The sequence below is a fragment of the Rhinolophus hipposideros genome (genome assembly GCF_964194185.1).
Source record: "Rhinolophus hipposideros genome assembly, chromosome: 26".
NCBI classification, from domain to species: Eukaryota; Metazoa; Chordata; class Mammalia; order Chiroptera; family Rhinolophidae; genus Rhinolophus; species Rhinolophus hipposideros.
The window spans coordinates 16,080,804-16,101,418 of record NC_138072.1 but is presented as its reverse complement, the minus strand read 5'-3'; the positions used below and the strand labels follow the sequence as shown (position 1 = coordinate 16,101,418).

The 20,615-nt window shown below is 44.3% G+C and overlaps 1 protein-coding gene across 1 annotated transcript in view; it reads left to right on the top strand.

Annotated features, from left to right (window-relative positions):
* KIF26B (kinesin family member 26B) overlaps nt 1–20,615 on the top strand; it is a 414,751-nt gene that overhangs the window by 144,894 nt on the left and 249,242 nt on the right. Inside the window, exon 3 of the mRNA XM_081038975.1 lies at nt 11,706–12,242. Within this exon, the coding sequence (XP_080895101.1) occupies nt 11,706–12,242 (537 nt within the window). The remainder of the gene's footprint in view (nt 1–11,705; nt 12,243–20,615) is intronic.

Here is a 20,615-nt window from a genome sequence, read left to right as displayed (position 1 = left end):
TTACGTCACCTCTAATGTATTATGAGTGGAAATAAACTAATATACCACTCAGGTCCTCGTTCTCTAAGAGTCTACTCCAGTAGGCGATACTTATGGCCAAAGCCATTGTGACTTTTCTCACCAAATCTAATGGGCACAGAGCTTGGCACATACCAGGGCTACATAAATGTGGTTTTGCAAGAACAAAGAAATCTCTGGTCGTCTCTGTAATTGCCTCAAATGACATCTTAGAGCTGACTTTTTCTTATCGTGGCATTGGTTTTCCTTCTCCAAGAGGGACTCTGCAAAGTTACCACGCTGTGAAATCTGGCTAGAGGCTTCAAGTGACTTCATTGTAATAGCAACCTCAGCTGTGCCCTCTCAAACCCAGGCCAAGTGGCAGAGATGCAAATGACAGGCTCCGCAAGCAGCCGCCTAAGCCACAAACCAGATTAACGGTGTCATGTGGACAGGACGTTGGGTCCCACATCAGCCTTTTCCACCACCCTTTTGTAAACAGCTAGTGGCACTGTCAGCAGTGCCTGTCTCACCAACAAGGGCGATGTGTCTCCTGATAGCAGGGAGGCCGGGGTCTGGGGAACCAGTCCAGGATCTTACGCCACCGATATGTGGGGGTTTAATAGACAAGGGATCTGTGTGTCCCCACAGCATGCTCATGCCACAATGCCCAGCTGGATGCCATAACTGTAGAGTCAAAATAGTAAGAGATGACACTCTTTAGAGTTTAGAATCTACACGCTTAAGTGAAACTGAGGTAGATAAGAGCCTGAATTAGCCTCTGGACTTAGAATAGCCCCTCTTTGTCCTGCATAGAGGTTCCCATGGGTGAGAAGGAATCGGGAGAAGGCTCAGGTGGGTTTCATCCTCGGCACAGCTGACATTGGGGACTGGATCATTCTTTTTGGGGCGTGGGGGAGTTTTTCCTGCGCTCCCGAGACATTGAGCAGCATCCTAGGCCTCTATCCACCAGGTGTCAGTAGCCCCCTCCCAGTTGTCACAGCCAAAAATGTCTCCAGGTATTTCCAAATGTCCCCTAGGGCTTCAAAATCACCAGGACTTGAGAACCATGGGAGTAGGGAGAGAATCTGGTACCTCATACCTGTAGTCTCTGGGCTGTGTCCCAAGAGCCATTTATCACCGTCTTGAATCATTGTCTAGAAAAAGCGGCGGGCCCCAGCCCTGAGGTTGTCAGTGGGGTTGCAAGTCCACAGCGAGGGTTAGGCCCTCGGAAGGGAAAGGCAGGTGTCCTGTTCCATCTCTTCCTTCTTTTCCCGTCCCCATCTCAGTCTCCCTTCCGCTGTGACAGTGTAGCACAGAATCACCTGGAATGCTTGCTAGAATGCAGAGTCCAGAACCCCACTGCCAAGACTCTGATACAGAGGATCTGAGAGGGGGCCTGGAATCTGCCTTGTTATGAGCTTCCCAGGGGATTTTGCTGCAGAGAGTTGTCTGGAGGCAAAGCCTTGGGAACCAAGGCCCTGGAAAGGATGTCAGAACAAACTAGCTCTCCTAGTCCTCCACAGACACTAAAATCTAGTAGAGAGAGAGAGAGAGAGAGAGAGAGAGAGAGAGAGAGACAGAGAGAGAGAGAGAGAGAGAGAGAGAGAGAGAGAGAGAGAGAGAGAGAGAGAACTTTAGTACAAAACAAAAAGTGGTGAAAATCCGTAAGAAAGATAAAAAGAAAGAAAGATAAAGCTAATAGATGTGGGAATCCCTTACACTGAAAACAGATTTACTCCATTCATTTGTTCATTCATTTGTTCCTTCATTCAACAAACACTTTCTGAGTGCCTATTATGTACTTCAGGCATTGTTCTAGACAAAAGGGGGTCAGCAGTGAACAGAACAGGTAACATCCCTGCTCTCATCCAGTGTGTGTTTTTCAGGGGAAGGCAGACCATGAATTGACTCCATAACTACATAATATGTCAGAAGGTAGATATAAAGCAGAGATGGGGGTTAGGGGACGCTAAGGGAAGTTTGCAATTATAATTAGGTGGTCACGGAAGGTCTCATTTACAGGTGATATTTGAACACCTTGAAGGTGGTAAGAGGTGATCAAGCAGGTAGCTCATAGGGAGAAGTCTTCCATGAAGAAGGAAGGGCATGTGCAAAGTGGCTGAGGTGGGAGTGAACATTCCTGGTGTGATCGAGGAACAGCCAAGAGGCTCTGTGGCTGGAGCAGAGGGAGTCAGGGAGCAAGCAGTAGGGGCGAGGTCAGAGGGAGCAGAAGGCCTAGGTCAGGGTCAGGCACAAGCCTTTGATTGACTCTGAGGGAAGTGGGCTGGGTGCTGGGGAGAAATGCCAGGATCAGATTTAAGACTGAAAAGGATCCCTTGGCTGCTGTCTCGAGTAGACTCCAGGGGGCAAGAGCAGAAATTATCATTACTATTATCATTACTATTAAAATTACAGCATGGTTTCTGCCCCATAGGAATTTACCATGATTATAGAGATAAAGCACGCACAGCTCTAACTAACAAGGAAGTGTTTGCTATGTGATAAGAATAACTCAGAACACTGACATGTGATGGAAGTCTGGCGGAGGAAGACATCCCATCTAAGAGTTCACAGACCAGTTGGTCCTTATGAGGGATGAGCAAGAGCTTTCCCCTCACTTAATGGTTACATAATTGACACTCAGTAAACTGTACACAAATGCATGATTTGATACCTTTGGTCATATGTCTACACGCATGAAACCATCACCACAACAGTGAAGATACCCATCACCCCCACAAGTTTCCTTGTGGTTCATGAGGCGGGGTGGGAAATATCATCAGGGCAGGAGTGTAAGCAAAGGCCCAGAGGCAGGGAAATTCAGGGACTTCAGTGGGACAGAGAGAAGCCCACCCTGACTGTACTGGAGGGTCAGAGGAGGATGTTTGACAAGACAACTTGAAGCAAATTACATGGGACCTGAAACACTGCGTCCCAAGGGTAAGGTCACAGGGGAACCGGCAGAAGTATTTACATTTGTCGTGAGATACGTCAAAACAGAGATTATCTGTTAAAATTTCATCTTTTAAAAACAATAGCAAAACAGCAAATTTTAGGTACTTTTATCTTTTTGTAGTAAGTCCAAGAAAACATAGCCAAGTACATTTCTGCAGCATTTCCTGCATACAAAATCAATTAAAGGAAAAAGAAACATTAGGCAATTTCATAATTGGATAATTAACAGGCTCTATAACAGCCTTATACTAATACCGCTACTTACAGATTGAAAATAAATCCATTTGCCACCTGATGGTACATTAGGGCCCACACATAAAAAATACATCTAACCTCGATAGACTTGAATAATTTAAAGGTACAATTTTAGTGTGTTATACTAGGATCTTGATTAGTACTTCATGTTTATCAAGTCCTGCACTTTTGTGTGTGTCATGTTGAACACACACTTTAATAAGGGAAACATTTTAAGGTAGGTATCACAAGTCCACTTTCCCATCCTAAGCTCTTAATCTATTTGTGACGGGATCCTATTTCCCCAGGGCCAAGGGATAGGCTGGAGAGCAAGATTTTCAGGTTTGAAGATAGTTATGCTAATATGAAATCATCTTTCTCTTTCTCCATCTGTTGGGGAGAGGTTGGCAGCTCCTAGAAGACCCTGGCCAGCTGATGTTCTCTGTGATTCTAACTGAACATCCGGTAAAGGCCCTTGGGAGCATTACCTACTCCTGAGGGGAAACAAGGAATACTTTTTAGTTGAGAAGCATCATGGTCTCAGTGCCATGGAAATGAGCGACTCAGTTTATTTCACCTCTTAACGCAGTGAAGAAGGCTAGGAGCCACTGTATCCACGCTCAGGAATCCCAGGGACCCATTCTTAGTTCGATTTCTTTTGAAAAGACCTTGATTTATCCTAATGGAAGAGGTGGATAACTGAAGATCAGTTCTAAATCCCTCTTAATTCTAAAAGGGTTTGTTAAATCCGCCTGGATAAAGGTTGCCCTGAGATTGTTGCCATCATTATCATCATCTGCACGGCTGAATTGATATATGCAAGGCACTGTGTTAGGTACTGAGAAGAATAACATTGGTAATAATTGTGCTACCATTCACCATAATTGTGCTACCATTTACGTAGCACTTACAAAGGACCAGGACTGTGCTGAATATGTTATGCATATTATCACATTTAATCCCTCCTTAACTCAATAACATAGGGGGTATTATCAATTCCCATTTTTACACTTAAGGAGAATAAAGTGTGGAGAGGTTTTTTTTTTTATTATTATTAAAAAAAATGGCTCCCACTCACATGGCTACTAAATGACCAAACTGGGACTCCAACCTCCCATATTCTTAATCAAAAGTGTTCAAAGAAATCAGAGTCACTGTCCAAATTGCCTAGTTGGAAAAGATGAGACATAGACATAATTTTTTTTTACTCCTGTGGTCATGATAAGAGAGACCTCATCTAAGAGTAAACGGGATCCAATATATGGTGGCGGAAGGAGACCTGACTCTGGGTGGTGAGCACACAATGTGATATATAGATGATGTAATACAGAATTGTACACCTGAAACCTATGTAAATTTACTAACCAATGTCACCACAATAAACTTTAATTAAAAAAAAGACACACCTCATCTATTCTTTTGAGTAATGCATGAACCGTTCTTAACCTTATTAAGTTCCAATTAAAAATCTCCCTTTTCTTTTGAAGCAGACAAGTCTTATCACCTGCAACAGTTTTCCCACGTGGCAGCAAGGAGCCCTGTTCATGGTGTCCCGCCCACCTTGGGCGCTCCTCGCAGACTCCCGTATGGAATACAATCACTCAAACTGAAGCCACACATGCCATCTTTAATAGGACACCGTGTCTCTGCTGTAATCCAGCGCAGAGTCGTGTAGGCTGCTCACAGCCACTACACGCCAGGTTAATTTGGTTTCTTATGTAGGACGACTTTGGTCTGACATTTAACATCTCTTCCTTCGGCGTCTTTTTGGATTCTCTGAAGTCATTACCCAGAATGCCTTGACACTCCTTCTTCCTCATGTGTTGGGATTCCTGTTCGTGTGTGATCATCGTTCCTGGGTGAAGTGCTTTCGGCTCATGACGCAGAGTAGTAATAATGCTGACAAGCGTTGGGTGCAGATGTGACCTGTTAGTCCAGGAGCAAGTTTCCACGGCACGTGGAATAGGTTAATGAAATAGGTCTGTTGGCTGCTTGTGATTTCAGGGCCTGGCTGAGTTGCTGTCACGGCAGGGGGTGTCATTTTAGCTGTCTCAGGCCTCACCTGGAGCAAACTGTAATTATAACACCCCTGTGTCCTCTTTCATGCCTTTCTTTCTCCCTGTCGCAACCACCTAACTTTGCGGAACGAGCCACGCTTGTGTCCTCTTTGCCAAAACAGTGAACCGCTCAGGAACTCTCTTCAGTTTGAAGAGTGTTAATGAGAATGGCGAAACCTGTGAGAGTGGTCACTCTTCCCCACAAAGAGCAGTGGGATGTCATTACTTTGTCAGTCTGAGTTATTCCCTGGCTGCCCTCCAAGGTAGTCATTTGCCTTGTTTGTGGGTCTGGAAACTTCATGAATAACAGGAGTAAAGGATACTGCTGTTTAACCATCAGTCAACTATCTGGGTAGATTCAACATGACAACTGGGTGAGTAGAGTCTCGTGTGAGAAAGGATCGGGGTTGTGACCCTTTCTGTTCCCTTGACTTTCCACATCCGGCCAAGTATAGGTGGAAATGAGATGCAAAGGTCAGGTGACTGATGAGCATGGAGGAATTAAGGCTTCCTGAGGAAGAACTTATGTTCACTAGTTGGCATTTTGGGTTCATCCTTAAATTTCAGATGTTTAAGTTTTCCTCTCTGCCAATGGCTAAGAATTGGCCAAATTATCTTGTTCTTTCTTCTGAAATTACCGAGGTGAGAAAAATACCACTCCTTTGAGAGACATATTTGAATGTCTGTTATATGAATAAGAGTTATTTGTATTCTGGGTTCAGATTCTCCTGAGGTTTGCTATCTGGTTTTTGTGTATGCAAACTTTCACTTTCTCTCTGTTTCCATTCAAAAAAGAGAATCCTTAATATCGGCACCTGTCTTTGAGGCTAGAACTGCTGTGAAGCACAGTGAGATTCCTGAGAAAGAAAGGACACCCGATGAGGAATGTGGCAGGAGGTGGGGAAGGGCGGGGATGCAAAATGTGAAGGTAAATTCCATTGATCTTCTGAGAAGCTGCCGCTTTGGGCAACAAAACACTGGATTCTCAGAGTACTATCCTCCATTCCTGGCCTCCTTGGGACAGCATTTATGGGGGAAGAAAGTGTAAGAACAAAGTAGAAAGAAACCTTCTTTGAAGAACAGCTTATATCTTGTAGAGCTTGTCACAGGAGGCCTCTAGACTAATAAACCAGAAGCAAACATCAACAGGAATTTGTACAACACATGCTGGACACTGACTCCAGCTGTTGCCTTCCCCACAGACCCAGAGGCTTAGGAGGGATGCACTCAATGTACCCTTTTGGCTAAAATAGCATGGAAAATCACCGTGTCTTCGAAAGTTTCATTAGCATTTACTGTTGAGCAACGTGTCCCTTGGAGGATGGAAAGCATTGAAGAACATTAGTAAATGGTTTGGTTTGCCTGAGCAGTGGTTTTTGTTTTCTTGCTTGAGTTCCACAGACTTTTCGCCCTCGTTTGCAGCCCCACCTTACACATTGAAAGCTGGCTGTAGCTCTAGGAAAATAAGCATGCTACCTGCTTGCTGGGGTCTAACCTGGCTGGATAAAGTGTGTAGTACCAGTCTAGAGTTTTCCTGTAGGTAGGTTTCTCTTGTTTTCTTGCTGATGAGCTAACCTAATGGTAAAACCAAACCAAACCAAACCAAACCAAACCAAACCAAACCAAACCAAACCAAACCAAACCAAACCAACCAACCAAACAAACAAAAAACACAAAACCAAAACCTTTGCATATAAACATGACTTTCTTGGCAACTTAGGGAAAAGAATAATAGATTGTGTGTTGAGGCAAGAGAATAGAGAATCTATTCTAGTAGTTCAAGGAAGAGTCAGGTAAAAGAATGCTACCTAGATTATGGTGGACCCACATTAGGCTCGTTAGCCAAAATAAATATAGTTGGAAAACTATATTAACCTTAGATTTGAAAGAGCTTGTTTCGTGACAATTGTGTAATTGGTGACTAGCTCATTTAGATAAAATAAATGGAAGATGGACCTACACCAGCTTTGTTACTTGACTAGTTTAGCCTTGGTTGAATTAGTTTCATTCAAATTATTATTCAAATTATTATTGAGCCCTTACTATGTATTATAATAAGCACTATGCTCGACGTGGGGGAATTAAAGATGGAAAGAAAGAATATTTCCCCTTTAGGTGCTGAGTCTAACAGAAATCGTTCTACAGATGAAAACTGTAAAGAATAACATAGCTCTTAGGATGGAGGAACAGGAAAGATGCATAATGACATAATCAGATTTGCATTTTAGTAAAATCATTTTTTTGAGGGGTGGAGGGGTGACAAGGTCAAGGCTACAATCAGGAAATAGTGGTGATATGAGAAATGCTAAACGCATTAACATGGCAGTGAGCATGAAGAGCAGGGTTGGTTCAAGGGCTTTTGGGAAGATTGGATTGCAGGGAAAGGTGTAGACATGGAAGGTTTTAGATTTTCAGCCTAGGTGCCTGAGTGGATAATGATACTATTCATTTCAATACTGACTATTGGAATAAGGATAGGTTTAGGGGCAAATAACATTAATTTTGAACTGTCCGTTGGAAGAGTATTTCACCCAGGCGATGTTTCCTAGGGGCATTGGGATGAAAGGCTCAGAGTTCAGGAGAAAGGTCAGGCAAGGATGGAGACGGAGAATTTCCAGTTATTAGGACATAGATGGCCCTTGCAGCCCATGGCCCATGGGCGTGGATGCCCTTGCTAAGGGAAGAGAGATGTCATCATAATCTCTTCGATCAGACTTCCAGAAGACATGGAACCTAAGAGTTATTAGACTACAAGAGACCCTTAGGAACCTAGGCAGGACACCCATTTTCCTGAAATGCCCCTAAAAGAAGAAGAAGAGCTCTAAAGCGACTGGAAAAGCATTTCATGACATTTTCCTTGCCCTATTGTAGCAGTCACTTATCGGGCAAATTGAGGTGTCTGGACATTAACTTCATTTACTCCTAACCTTCCTTCTGAGACACTTTATCAGTTTTTCTGAATTCTTCATGGTAGTTGTGGGGTAAAAATAATTTTGTGTTATTTTTGAAAGATGAGTATGTTTTGAGCACAGAACCCTTAACCCTAAATGTTTAAGATGAAAATGTTGCACTAGTACCCCAATGGCCCATTTTCATATGTGCTGAAATAAAAATAGGGACTTTAAAAATAGAGGTTCAACTTCTGTGTGGGTGCCCCCTGTTCCCACTGAATGTTTCCTGAAGTCCCAGAATGAATCGGGATGAGACAATACGAATGTCTTTGAAGCCCATGAGCTCGGTAGCATGCCAGACTGTATGCCTCATTCTGTCTGTGGGTCCAGGTGACTGGGTGCCAGCCGAACCAGTGGTGCTCCCTCATCCACATGCTCGGGCCCCTGCCATCCTTTTGGGTGTCCAAGCTTAGTACTTGTGAGTCATCCATGGTTCAAGCCTCCTTTTTTCTTTGCTTCCTATTTATTACCACTCTGTCTTGAAGTAGTATTCTCTGTATTCTAGCCCTAGCAGAGAGCTCTGTCTGTAGACTATTCCTCTGTGAAATTTTGAGTGGCACTCAAATATTTATCATGGATGGACAAGCTCTTGAAAGGGGTTTTAGTTTCCCTAAGGTGTAGCTTTTGACTCACTGAGGCCTTTTGATGCTGCTAAAGTTTCAGATCAGGGTTGCTTAATTCAGGGAACACCTTTTCGACGTCAGCCAGCAATTGCATACTCATTAAAGACTCAGTGTCCGCTTTCCCCCAGATGAGGCAGCTGTAGATTCTGTGCTGCTCCCGGGCTGTCTGTGGCCACGTTGGTGACACTGGTGGTGGGCTCAGCGGCAGCACTCACAGATGGTTTTGTGGATGATGCAGGAACCAGGAGCGGAGCGCCGAGCTCCATGCATCTGAGTGTGTGTTGATTGGTTCTGGACTAGAGGTGGCAGCAAAGGGACATGGCATTAGGTAGCCCAGGACTCATAGAGGACACAAATAGTCCTCATGCATCATCCCATCCTCAGCCTGTTGCAGGGCCTGGCATGTCGGAGACCGACATGTACTATTTGTTAAATGTTAGAAGGTGAGCAGCGAACAGCAATAAGCTGAGTTACGAAGGTGCTGCTTCAAGGGAGAGTAGTAAAAACAGAAGAGAAAAGGAGTCCTCAGAACCAGGAGTATGTCGTTTCTGTACAGTGAACGTGACGTCCAACTGCAGAGATCAGAGTCAAATCCAGATTCTACCAGCATCTAAAAGAAACTGTGATGTGTAAATGGGACTGGTCATATATCTGCCTCCCTACTGTGACACTTCTTCCAGATGACTGAGTTGACAAAAAATATCCTAAATAAGCAGTTAACTTGAGGCTTCTTGAAACCCAATAGTTGGGGGCCTTGAAAGCATATGCCGTGGGTTGTGGATTGGTTTTGAATGCCAGCCTCTGATTTCTCCCACTGTCTCCAGTTATGTAGTAGAATGCAGGAATAAACAAATGCATTATGAAACAACCAAAGGGTGAAATACCATGTGGTCATTAAAGAGCACATCTTCAAATGATGTTTATTGATAAGGGAAAATTCTCATTATGTCACGCTAAGTGAAAAAGCAAGAAATTGTATCTTGGCACAATAGGGGCCCAAATAAATTCTTTTGGAATAAAGGACCATTTTGTAGGTGAATGTGGTGAAAACCTTCTATGTTTGTGCAAAAAAAATGTGAGTCCATTGATGAATACAGCTTTTTGGCTCTTGAACTGAAAAATCGTGGAAGAATGGTCAAGAAGTCTGGGAGTAGTCCAGTTTTTAACGCTTTTGGAGCTCAGTTTCCTTCTCTGAAAGCTGACTTGATAGTCTGCTCCAGAACGGTCCCCGAGGGACCTTTTTGGGTCCCACAGGCTCTGAGTTGTGATTAGAGACTCTGGACAAAGCAGAGTCCCTGAGAAGGACACCACATGGCAGGTCTCATATGGTCCGTGTCACTTGGTCAGCCAGATTTCACCAACCTTGACCTCGTATCAGTTCCCATCATTTTACGTGACTGTCTTGAGTTTCTACCTCCCAAGCGAGCTGCTCTTTGCTGCTGCTGTGTAAAGAGGCTTCTTGATTTATTAATCAATTAATCAGTGCCTGCTGAGGGGCTGTTCAGGGTAGTTAAACAAGGAAAACAAAATGCTGGAGACCATAATCAAGATGGATCGTAATTAAGAACAACCCCCCCCACTGATCTTCCTGCCGCCCTGGTGCCCCACCCCACCTCCCTCACCCACAGCTCTTCCAACCCCATTCAGCCCTGATGGGGCTTCCGCCCCATAAAAGCTGACAGCAAATTCCTGAAAGGCAGATTTTCTTTTAATATCCTAGAGGAAAATAAGCCTTGCGATAAGCCTCATCAATTATTTGCAACAATTGTTGACTCTGAAAAGTTCAACCAGGCCCAAAATATGGCCGAGTAGCTCTGTTCATACACACCGACACTGGATTCTTCTGACCCGGTTTCCCCACAAACAGAGTCATGGAACTGAAAGGACCTGGCAACAAAGATAGGCGATGACCTCGTGTGACAGATGAGAGGTTCAGAGAGGCTAAGTTGTGCAAGGTCACTCAGCTAATGTGTAGCAGAGCTGGAACTAGAACCCAAATATTTTGATACCCACTTAACACTCCTAGAGCGTATTTCTCCGTGCAATCCTGCTTTCCTGGAAAAGTGAAAAGCAAAGTAAAATGAAAGAAATCATCTTTAGTAAATACATTTTCTGATTTCTTTTAGATATGGGCTTCTGAATTAGAGTTTTTGACAGTAGTTTTAGAGGACGTCTGGGGGGGAAAGGAAATTGGACTGTTTGTCAAGGAGACGTTTTTCTTCTAATTGACCAGGGTATCAGCTATGTGGACGCAGGCCTGGCCAGCTTGCCGAGGGGAAGTTGTCAGTAGAGCGAATCTGCAGAGGTTTGCTGGGCTGCAGGAACTGGCTGGATCTCTGGTCCAGAATCTGTTGAGTTTGGTTTTCATCACATAGTGCTAATGAGGTGAAGATTTTCTTAGAATAGAGCCTCTGCTCTGGGCCCCAAGGAGCACCTCCATTTGTTACCAACTTCCCAGGGTTCACGGGGGACTGGGGGACCACAGTGCATTCGTCCAGAATGACTGCGGGCCCTCCCTGTCATGCCTGGACAAACATTTGTGTCTACTTAATGAACACCTTCAGAGGATCCAGGTATGGTTAATTCTTCAGTGGGCACACATGGAAGAACCTAGAATGTTTTTATTTGACAGGCCTGGTAAGGAGGATGCTTAGAAATTTTTTTTTTTAATTTCTTAAGGTCTCCATTATAAAAATCTTACATTTGTCAAATATGTTTGTCAACTGGAGGCTCGTCTGACAGTCTGCTGCTCATTTCTGTTGGATGTCAATCAAACTCTTTGAATACATGTAGGGCTTGACTTATAAACCAGCCACCAGAATTGCACTTACGAGGCATGAATTATAGGCTCTCTTTGTCTTTTTTTCTGCTTGTGTGTTCTCCAGGATCCTGCTTTCTCAGCTGTGATTCACGACAAGCTCCAGGTCCCCAACACCATCCGCAAGGCATGGAATGACAGGGACAACCGCTGTGACATTTGTGCCACACACCTGAATCAGCTAAAGCAGGAGGCCATCCAGATGGTGCTGACCTTGGAACAGGCAGCTGGCAGTGAGCACTATGATGGCTCACCTGGCTCACCCCCACCCCTCTCCAACATCCCCACCCTGGTGGGGGCCCGGCACGTGGGTGGACTCCAGCAGCCCAGGGATTGGGCCTTTGTGCCCGCCCCCTATGCCTCTTCCAACTACACAGCCTTCGTCACCAACAAGCATAGCAGCAAACCCAATAGCCTCGGGGTCAGCAATGGGGCCGAGAAGAAGAGTGGGTCCCCAACCCACCAAGCCAAGGTCAGCCTCCAGATGGCCACCAGTCCCAGCAATGGGAACATCTTCAACTCAGTGGCCATCCAGGCCCACCAATACCTGGATGGCACCTGGTCCCTGTCGAGAACCAACGGGGTCACCCTGTACCCCTACCAGGTAAGCGGCCACTGAACAAGCAAGAGCAGGGTTGGCTAGAGTCAAAGCAAAGGTGGGGGCAGCGCTTCCTTTTGCCACTCTTGTCCTTCGGGAAGCTCCCCAATTCAGAGCCTAGTGGCCCTGCTGGATGTTGCTAAATAAAGATGAAATATATAAGAGAGCAGTGATTCATGATAATGGTCTACGTCCATTATCTATACTGTCTCAAAAGAGGTGTAGACTCCTTTTCCTCTTCGACCTTGATGGACCGTAATCCTTTTCTATTTGCAACTCACCTTAAATACTGTTGTGATTAGTTTACCAAATGTGTTTTCCCCTTTTCTTATTTTCTTGTCTCAGTTATTTAAATTAGCACGCACTCTCACATTTCCTTAGTGAAATAAGAGAGCAGGTCTTAAATCTGCCAAGAAATCTAAAAAAAAAAAAAAAAAAAAAATCTCTTCATATTTCGTGGCTGAGTTTTCTGTTGGATGAGGTTTGGGTGTACCCTATGTGTTTTCTATGTCTCCTGCAGCAGTCATGTGGGGAGCAGCCAAAAGCGTTGACTGTTACTGTGGAGTCGAGAGATGGCCACGGTCTTGGAGTGTATTCGTCAGGAAGGATAAATTTGTAATAAATGATCTCAGTTTGTTTCTTACTTGTATCTCTGTTGTATCCAGTGTTTGGTGGGTGGCTTTCCACTGTAATATAGGGACTCAGGCTCCTCTATCTAGCAGGTCATCATTTTCCAGGGGCTCAGAGCCTTCCACTAGACCTTGTACAACCAGCCAGGAAATGAGGGAAGAGAGAGAATATGGAGGATCTCACAAAGGGAGTTGGGGGGCCCAGCCTGGAAGGGGCATACCTAACTTCCATCTACATTCCAGTGGCAAGAATCCAGTCTTCTGGCCCCACCTTCCCTCCAGGGAGGCTAGGAAAGCCAATTGTCTTGTGCCCAAGAGAAAAAAGAAACGAGTTAAGTGAACACAGAGCACAGTTTGTGTTATATGGGGCAAAGGTACAGGGAAACATGAAATGAGTTAAATGTGGCTGATAAAATTCCTGCTAACTTTTCTAGAGTGTGAGAGGGAATATAGATTTTTTTCTCTTGATAACTTACAAGAAAGTGGGGAGCATGGATTATTATCTTAAGAAGTTATTGTTCTTGGACTGCCAAACTTTGCGTTTACTGGGTGCTTGGTAGCTTACAAAACAGAGTACACACATCATTTTATTTAACCCCACAATAGGCCTGTGAGGGAAACAGGGCAGATGCTAGATCTTTCTTTCAATTTGGAAATTGAATGACCTGTGGCCACACAGTTAGTGACAGAACCAGCCCCAGCTCTCTCCCAGCAAGGGAAGGGGTTTCCCTACCACAGCTGCTTGCAACTTTCCCCGGTACCCCAGAACAGTCTTCTGTCCACATTTTTTCCAGATAATGGCTCCTTTTCAGACATGGCACACCAAAGAAAAGGACTCCTATTTTGACCTGCAGGGGCCTTAGCTGCCACTCTATTTTGGGGAGAAGTTTCTGGGTTGTGGACTTAAATATATATAATGAGGAACTGGTGGCAGACACCCTGGGTGAGGCTTCAGATCTAATGCTTCATCATAACCATCTAGGTTCCAGCTCAGTGACAGAATAGCTTCTTTCCATTGGTGAATAACATATTTTTTTGTTTGCTCTTTTAAAGTATATGATTTTGAAAATTACAAAAAGTAATACATGTTTGTTGTAAAATAAATAACATATGAAAAACTTTAAATAAGACTTTAAAAATCAACATCACCCAGAACTCTGTAGCATTTGGGTATATTTCCTCCAAATACTTTATACACACATAATTCATAAAATTGTGATTATGTTTTGTGATCTGCTTTTTGCTTAATACACTGGGTGCATTTTCCCATGCCAGTATATATTTTTGTAAACTATGATCTTTGATGGTGGCATAATATTCCATTAATAAATAGTATGCGTTATATGCATATGACCTAATTTATATATCGAGCATCAATTAGTAGAGGTTAGGTTTTTGCTACTTTAAGTAAAACACTCTGATGCACATCCTTTTCACGCAGGTCATATTTTCAACACATCTATGGTTGTGCTAGCCACACACTCCTGTTACACAGACAACTCATATTTAACCATGTAGGGCCCCAACATGTGTAACACATACTGGGTGCTAGTTAGAAGACACAGCTGCGGCACAGCACTGCTGAGCAAGGGTGGAACTTGGAACTGGTGCTTTATATAAAATATTCAGTGTTGGGAACGTTTGTGTGTGGTGGGGCCGGGAGAAGCTGAAGATACTGCTTAAAAAAGGAAGGTGAGGGGTTATTCGTGCATTTCTTTTATCCGTGCAATAATTCTTTCTGTTCTTTCTCTTCTTCCCCCACCTCAGATAAAAAAGAGTTTTAAGTTATTAAGCTCTAAGCAAGTGCCGGATGGTGGTAGGTGTTAGGTGGGGCTTCTGCTTGGGCTGGAAACCCAGATTTCTGTCCTGCTGTCCTTAGGGAAGGAGGCAGGTGACCTTTCCATTATAAGCCAGGGACGTGACTGCAAAGGTACAGAGATGCCCAGACTGCTTTCAGGACACACAGCAGGGCCCACCATCCAGCCCGTGGGGAAGGGTGGGTTGACGTGGCCAAAAGCCAGATACAAAAATGATTCACTCAAGGCACCAACTTGAGATTGTCCTGGGTATATTTGATTGCTTCTTTCCAATTCCAGAACAGACTAATTCATACATTTCCCCTGAGTAATAGTTAAAGGGATCAGAAGAAATCTCTCTGGGATAAAGGGATTTGGTGCCTGGCTGTGAATCAATGTCCCCGTGTCGTGACTGTGTCATCTTGGCGCCCTGCGGTGGGGGCTCGGGGTCTGGCCAGACTCCGTGTCTCCTGTTATGGACCTGTCCCTGCAGTAAGCATTCTGCAGTTCACAGTCGAGCGAGCTCGGCAGAGATGGTTGACTGCCCTGAAAGCTGCCCTCACTTTTCCTGCTCACCCATACTCCCACTTCCCTCCCCGCAGAGCAGATGGTCCTCTGGATTAGTGCCAGAGCTGATCCCTGGGCAGAGAAGCAGCTAGATTTGTCACTACTGAGAGTTCTGCTCCACGCTCACGGCCCTCAGCCATTAGAAGTGAAGAAGAAGAGGACACCGTCGTTTTGCCATTTACGTGCAGGGAGAATGACACAATGAGGGCAGGCTTTCCCAGAGTGAGCAGCGTGAAACCTCACGGGTGGTAGAACGGTCCCTCAGATCCCTCAGCTCCCCCTCCCTCATTACCCACATCACTATGTAACAACTGTCAACGGTCTCCCAAAGAAAGACTTTCTTCTATTCACTTGCAGACATTTAACACAGTCTATACACCTACGTGGAAAGAAGAGAATGCTCTAGAACCTTCACTTGACCACATGACTTTTGACTTTGGAAAGACATGTCTGCACTACAGTCCTTTGTGATCAACCGTAGGTTAATTACCTTTGTTGAATGGCAGCTGTGTTTGCCTGATTTACATTCATGATAGTGAACAAACTGCAGGAAAAACTGTACACCAGACACTCAGAATCATAGAACGTTATTCTTCCAATCTAGAGTCATGAATCCAGTTCTGTAGGATGGTAACCATCTTTTTCATGATGGTGGGAGATTTGGAGTCCGTCCTACCTCGGTCATGGCTCCACCAGTTGTTTACCTCAGTTTAGTAGCTTCACATCTTAGTCTATTTCCTTACCTAAAAATTCCTACCTCATAAAATTATTGTGGAGAACAGCTAAGAAAAAAAATGAAACTATTTTTTAAACGATAAGGCAGGGATACCAATATTAATTCTCTGTTTTGACCCCCTTGTTTGCCAGAGGAGAACTTCGAAGATGAGAGATAGGAAGTTCTTTTGTGAAGTTTCCTGAGTCTTAGTTTGAGCTCTCCAGCTAGATTACAGACTCCTTGAGAACATGAGTCCATTGCGTTCTCATGTCCCTCACAGCACCTAACATGTGCAAAAGTGGCCGCTCATTAGAGAAAGAAAGCTACAAGCTCAGGGGAACCCTAAAGTTGTTTCTCATGACTGGCTCTAGATTTAGGGAAAAAATTCCAGGCTAAAAGACCCATCCAGACCCCAAGATTTTTAGTGCAAACCATCAGTTAATTGGCTTCAAGCTGATCTTTAACCTGAAGTATCTTAATGATACTCAGCAAATCCTTGGATTCAATGAATAGAATCCGGATGGTGTTTTGATGTCACACTCAAGGGCACTTGAAAGGGTAGATGAACTGTATTTCATAGGATTTTGATACTTGTAAAGACAACTCCAGTAGAGGTTAGACTGATATGTAATAAATCCACAATGGGCCGTTCATGTATTAAAGTATTAATGTGCCTTCCTTGAGTTAAAGGAAAATATCTTTGGGAAAAATGATCCTGCTTTCTTCAAAAGCATCTGTTGGAATCCATGTCAGAGAGAATGAATCCTAGACTGAACTCTGGCTGAACTCAGGTGGGCTTGTCTCCATTATGGCTTTGGAAATTAATTGTGCCTAGAAAGCACAGGCATTATGGGAGTTTCCATTTTAAGACATGGCAAGAGGGACACAGTGGTGGCATCAACCTGGAAACAAGTGAGGGGTGGCTAAGCTGCAGTGCTTAGACCTGTCTTCAGAGGTTGGAGGCCTTGGGAGGATGCCGTGTGGGCCCTGGTTATGGACGACGTCCTAGTACCGCATAAGAGGAAGGCGACACTCTGGGAGGCTGGCTCATGCTCCAGTACCCGGAGTTTATGATGGATTCATGGAACCCAGAAGCCTGTGTTCTAGTAGAGCTTGTGCCCGGGGATAAGGTCTATCTGTGCTCCTTCCTCGCTGGGCCATTTTTCAAGAAGGAGCAGGGGCAGGTGTTTGCAGTGGCTCAAGATGGGAGAATTCCATTCAGGTTCATTGCCCAGCCATGTGTCCCCTGAAATACGCGAAGTGCCCTCCCTGGGCCAGACCTAGTATCAGTTTGCTGCCCACTTGCTGCTCCTTCTGCTCAGCCAGAACAATAGCATAAAATGTCACAAATTATGACATAGGAACGATTTTGTTTTTTAAGCATCATAGGGTTTTGTTTTCTCCTGTTTATAGATAGTCAAGGGAGTATTATTTATTTTTACGCTTTTTGACAAGCCATGAACACAAAAAAGAAATCAGTTTGTATATTCAGTCATGCACAGAGCATTCCTTAAGGAAGTTGTGTTTGGGGTGACATTCCAAAGGGGTTGTCACATTGTATGGATATAGGCAAGGCCATGGTCTGAAGGGAACACCCAAACCTCATCAGGAAATTTCAAAAATATTTTGTATCTGGTCATTTACTTGGTGTGGTAGGTTGAGTAAGAGCCCCCATCCCCTTTCCCCCAAAATATGTTCATGTCTGGATCTCCAGAACCTGTGGATATATTACCTTACATAGTAAAAGGGGTTTGGCAGATGTGACTAAGTTACGGATTTTGAGATGGGGAGACCATCCTGGATTATCCGATGGGCCCACTGTAACCATGGGGTCCTTATGAGAGAGAGGCAGGAAGATCAGAGTAAGAGAGAGGCGATGGAAACAGAAATCAGAGAAGAGAGAAGATGGTCTACTGCTGGCTTTGAAGGTGGAGGAAGGAGCCGCCAGCCAAGGAGTGCAGGCAGCCTCTAGAAGCTGGAAAAGTCAAGGAATCAGATTCTCTCCTAGAGCTTCCAGAAAACCAGCCCTGCAGACCCATTGTACACTTCTGACCTCTAGAACCTTACAGAATAGAAAATAAATAGAGAATGCATTTGCTGAATGTGTGGTTATCTGCTTCAGCAGCAATAGGAAACTAGTATACCTGGTAAGCCTTTGGTAGCTGAAAAGCTTGGTAGGGGAAGCTGGATAAGGTTTATAGACGGAGGGGTAGCTGTAGAAACCTGCAGTATGACCAGGAACTTGGGTTTTTCATCCCACATGACAAACTGCATTAGCCTGTGGATCAGACAGCACATTAGCAAGTCAGATTATTTCATTTGGGTGCCTCCGCAGAATGAGAGGTTACTCATACTGCATGGCTGGTTTTCAATTGTCTCAGATTTCCCTATTGTTATGGCATCATAATAACAAGCACACCGCAGCCCCTCTCCGTTGGTAGCTAGTAATTAGCATTATGTAAGTTGCTCATACTGTTGAAACTGCAGAAAACCTTCCAGGCAGGGGGTGTGGGGATGGAGATTCTTGACTGGAACATGTGCAAAAGGAAGCTCATCTTCTCTGTTGGATCTTCTGGCCTATAAAATGGGCTTTCACAGGACTGCTCCAGCAATCACTCTTATATAGTCATGAGGATCGCGTGAATTTGGAAGCACTTGGAGAATTGTAGAGCAGAAGGTGTTAGTCGGCATCATTTTTTAATTTGGTAGGTTTTGGAGCCGGGCAATAGAAACATTTCCTTGCTTGATAGCAGGAATTCTCGCCCTTGGCTGCACCCTAGAGTCACTTGGGAGCTTTCGAAAAATAGCAGTAAGCCTCACCCCAGACTAATACAATGAGAACAGTATCTGGGGGTGAGACCCAGGCCTTAGTTTGAATGGCCAGGGCCAAGAACTAGAGCTTTAAAGAGTGTATCTGGCAGTGGTGTAATAATTACAGGGAAGAGAGCAGTGAAGATAGATAGTTTGATAGATAAATAGATCTGTAAATAATAGATAGACAGAGGGTATACACGTTATTAGTTTCCTAGAGCTGCTGTAACAAATTATTGCAAACTAGGCGGCCTCAAACAACACAAATTTATTTATTCTCTCACAGCCTGGAGGCTAGAAGTCCAAAGTCAAGGTGCTGACAGGGCCGTGCTCCCTCTGAGACTCTAGGGAAGAATCCTCCTTTGTCTCTTCCAGCTTCTGGTGGTCCGAGGTGTTCTTTGGCTTGTGCCTTCATCACTCCAGTCTTTGCCTCTGTGGTCACGTGGCCTCTGTGTGTGTCACTTTGTGCTCTCTCTTATTATAAGGATACCAGTCATTGGTTTAGGGTCTATCCTAATGCAGTATGATCTCATCTGAATCCTGAAGTAACTACCTCTATAAAGACCCTATTTCCAAATAAGGTCACAGGTCCTGAGGTTCTGAGTGGACCTGAGTTTTGGCGGGAGGGCAGATTCAACCCGTTACAGATAGATGATAGATAGATAGATAGATAGATAGATAGATAGATAGATAGATAGATAGATAGATAGATAGATGATAGATAGATGATAGATAGATTAGGATCGGTGTATGGAAGGTGAAGATGGCATTGAGGAGGTGAAGCAGCCATGCTCCTTTCTTTCTGAACCACTTCTGAATAAAGAGCAGGTACAAATGCTTACAACTGGCCAGCTGTGGAGGATTCCTGTTCACGTTCTTTAGTGGGAAAGAAATACAGGGAAGGGGAGAAGACTAAAAAGGGTAAAGCAAAGAGACTGAAGAAAATGTCATACCTCAGACACACTTATACAGATGGAGAACACCTCAATGGCCGACGAAACGGAAAAACTATTTACAGAGACAAGGTTGAATAATGAACTTACATACATGGCGTGCGTGTGTGTGTGTGTGTGTGTGTGTGATCACAGCATCCTCTTTAAAAGTTTAAAGTCAATTTGTGCTTTTACAGCCATAGGAATAAATGTAAGCAGTACTTCTTGGAATGCTACCTGGGGATAGGTCAATTTAAGGTGAGGGTCTAATCTGACTAGGGTTGAGCGGTTCCAGTCCTTTCTACCAAGCTGATAGTTTGGGTGAAATTGGTGGAATGGTTTGTATATTTGCTTTTTTTTTTCTTTAGAAATATTTCTAGGCCCCAGAAAGAGTTTAGAAGTAGTGGGGAAGGTGCTGTGCCCGTTCTAAGGGTATTTCTTCGTAGTTTCCTCTCCCTTTATTGTGTGGGTGGGTGGGTGGTAAGAGATGGTGGGATTGTGGCTGTTATCTCCCAAGCATAAGGGCCTGACAGACCTTCCCGTCTAGTTCTCCAAGGCTGGGCTGGAGGGCGGAGCTGAGAATTATTGCCTGAGGGAGGGAGGTGAAATCCTGGTCAGAGAGAAGATTCTCTAGATGTAGACTCTTCTCACACTTATCTTTTGTTTTAGACTGCTTCCCACATCCTCTCTCCTTTGAGTCATCCTCCCCAGTCCTGGTTTCCCCGGCAAAATATTTGCTTTCTTTATAGAGACGAGGAAAAGAAGTAAGGAATACCCACTGTCCACAGTGAGCTGGCTAAGGGGATAACGACAGCTACTGTTTGTTTGTTTTTTTTAATGATAAAGTACACACAGATTGTTTTAGAAAGTCTGAGGCTGATACTTATCAATGATTTTATCGAAGTCTCCCACAATGAGAGACTAGATGT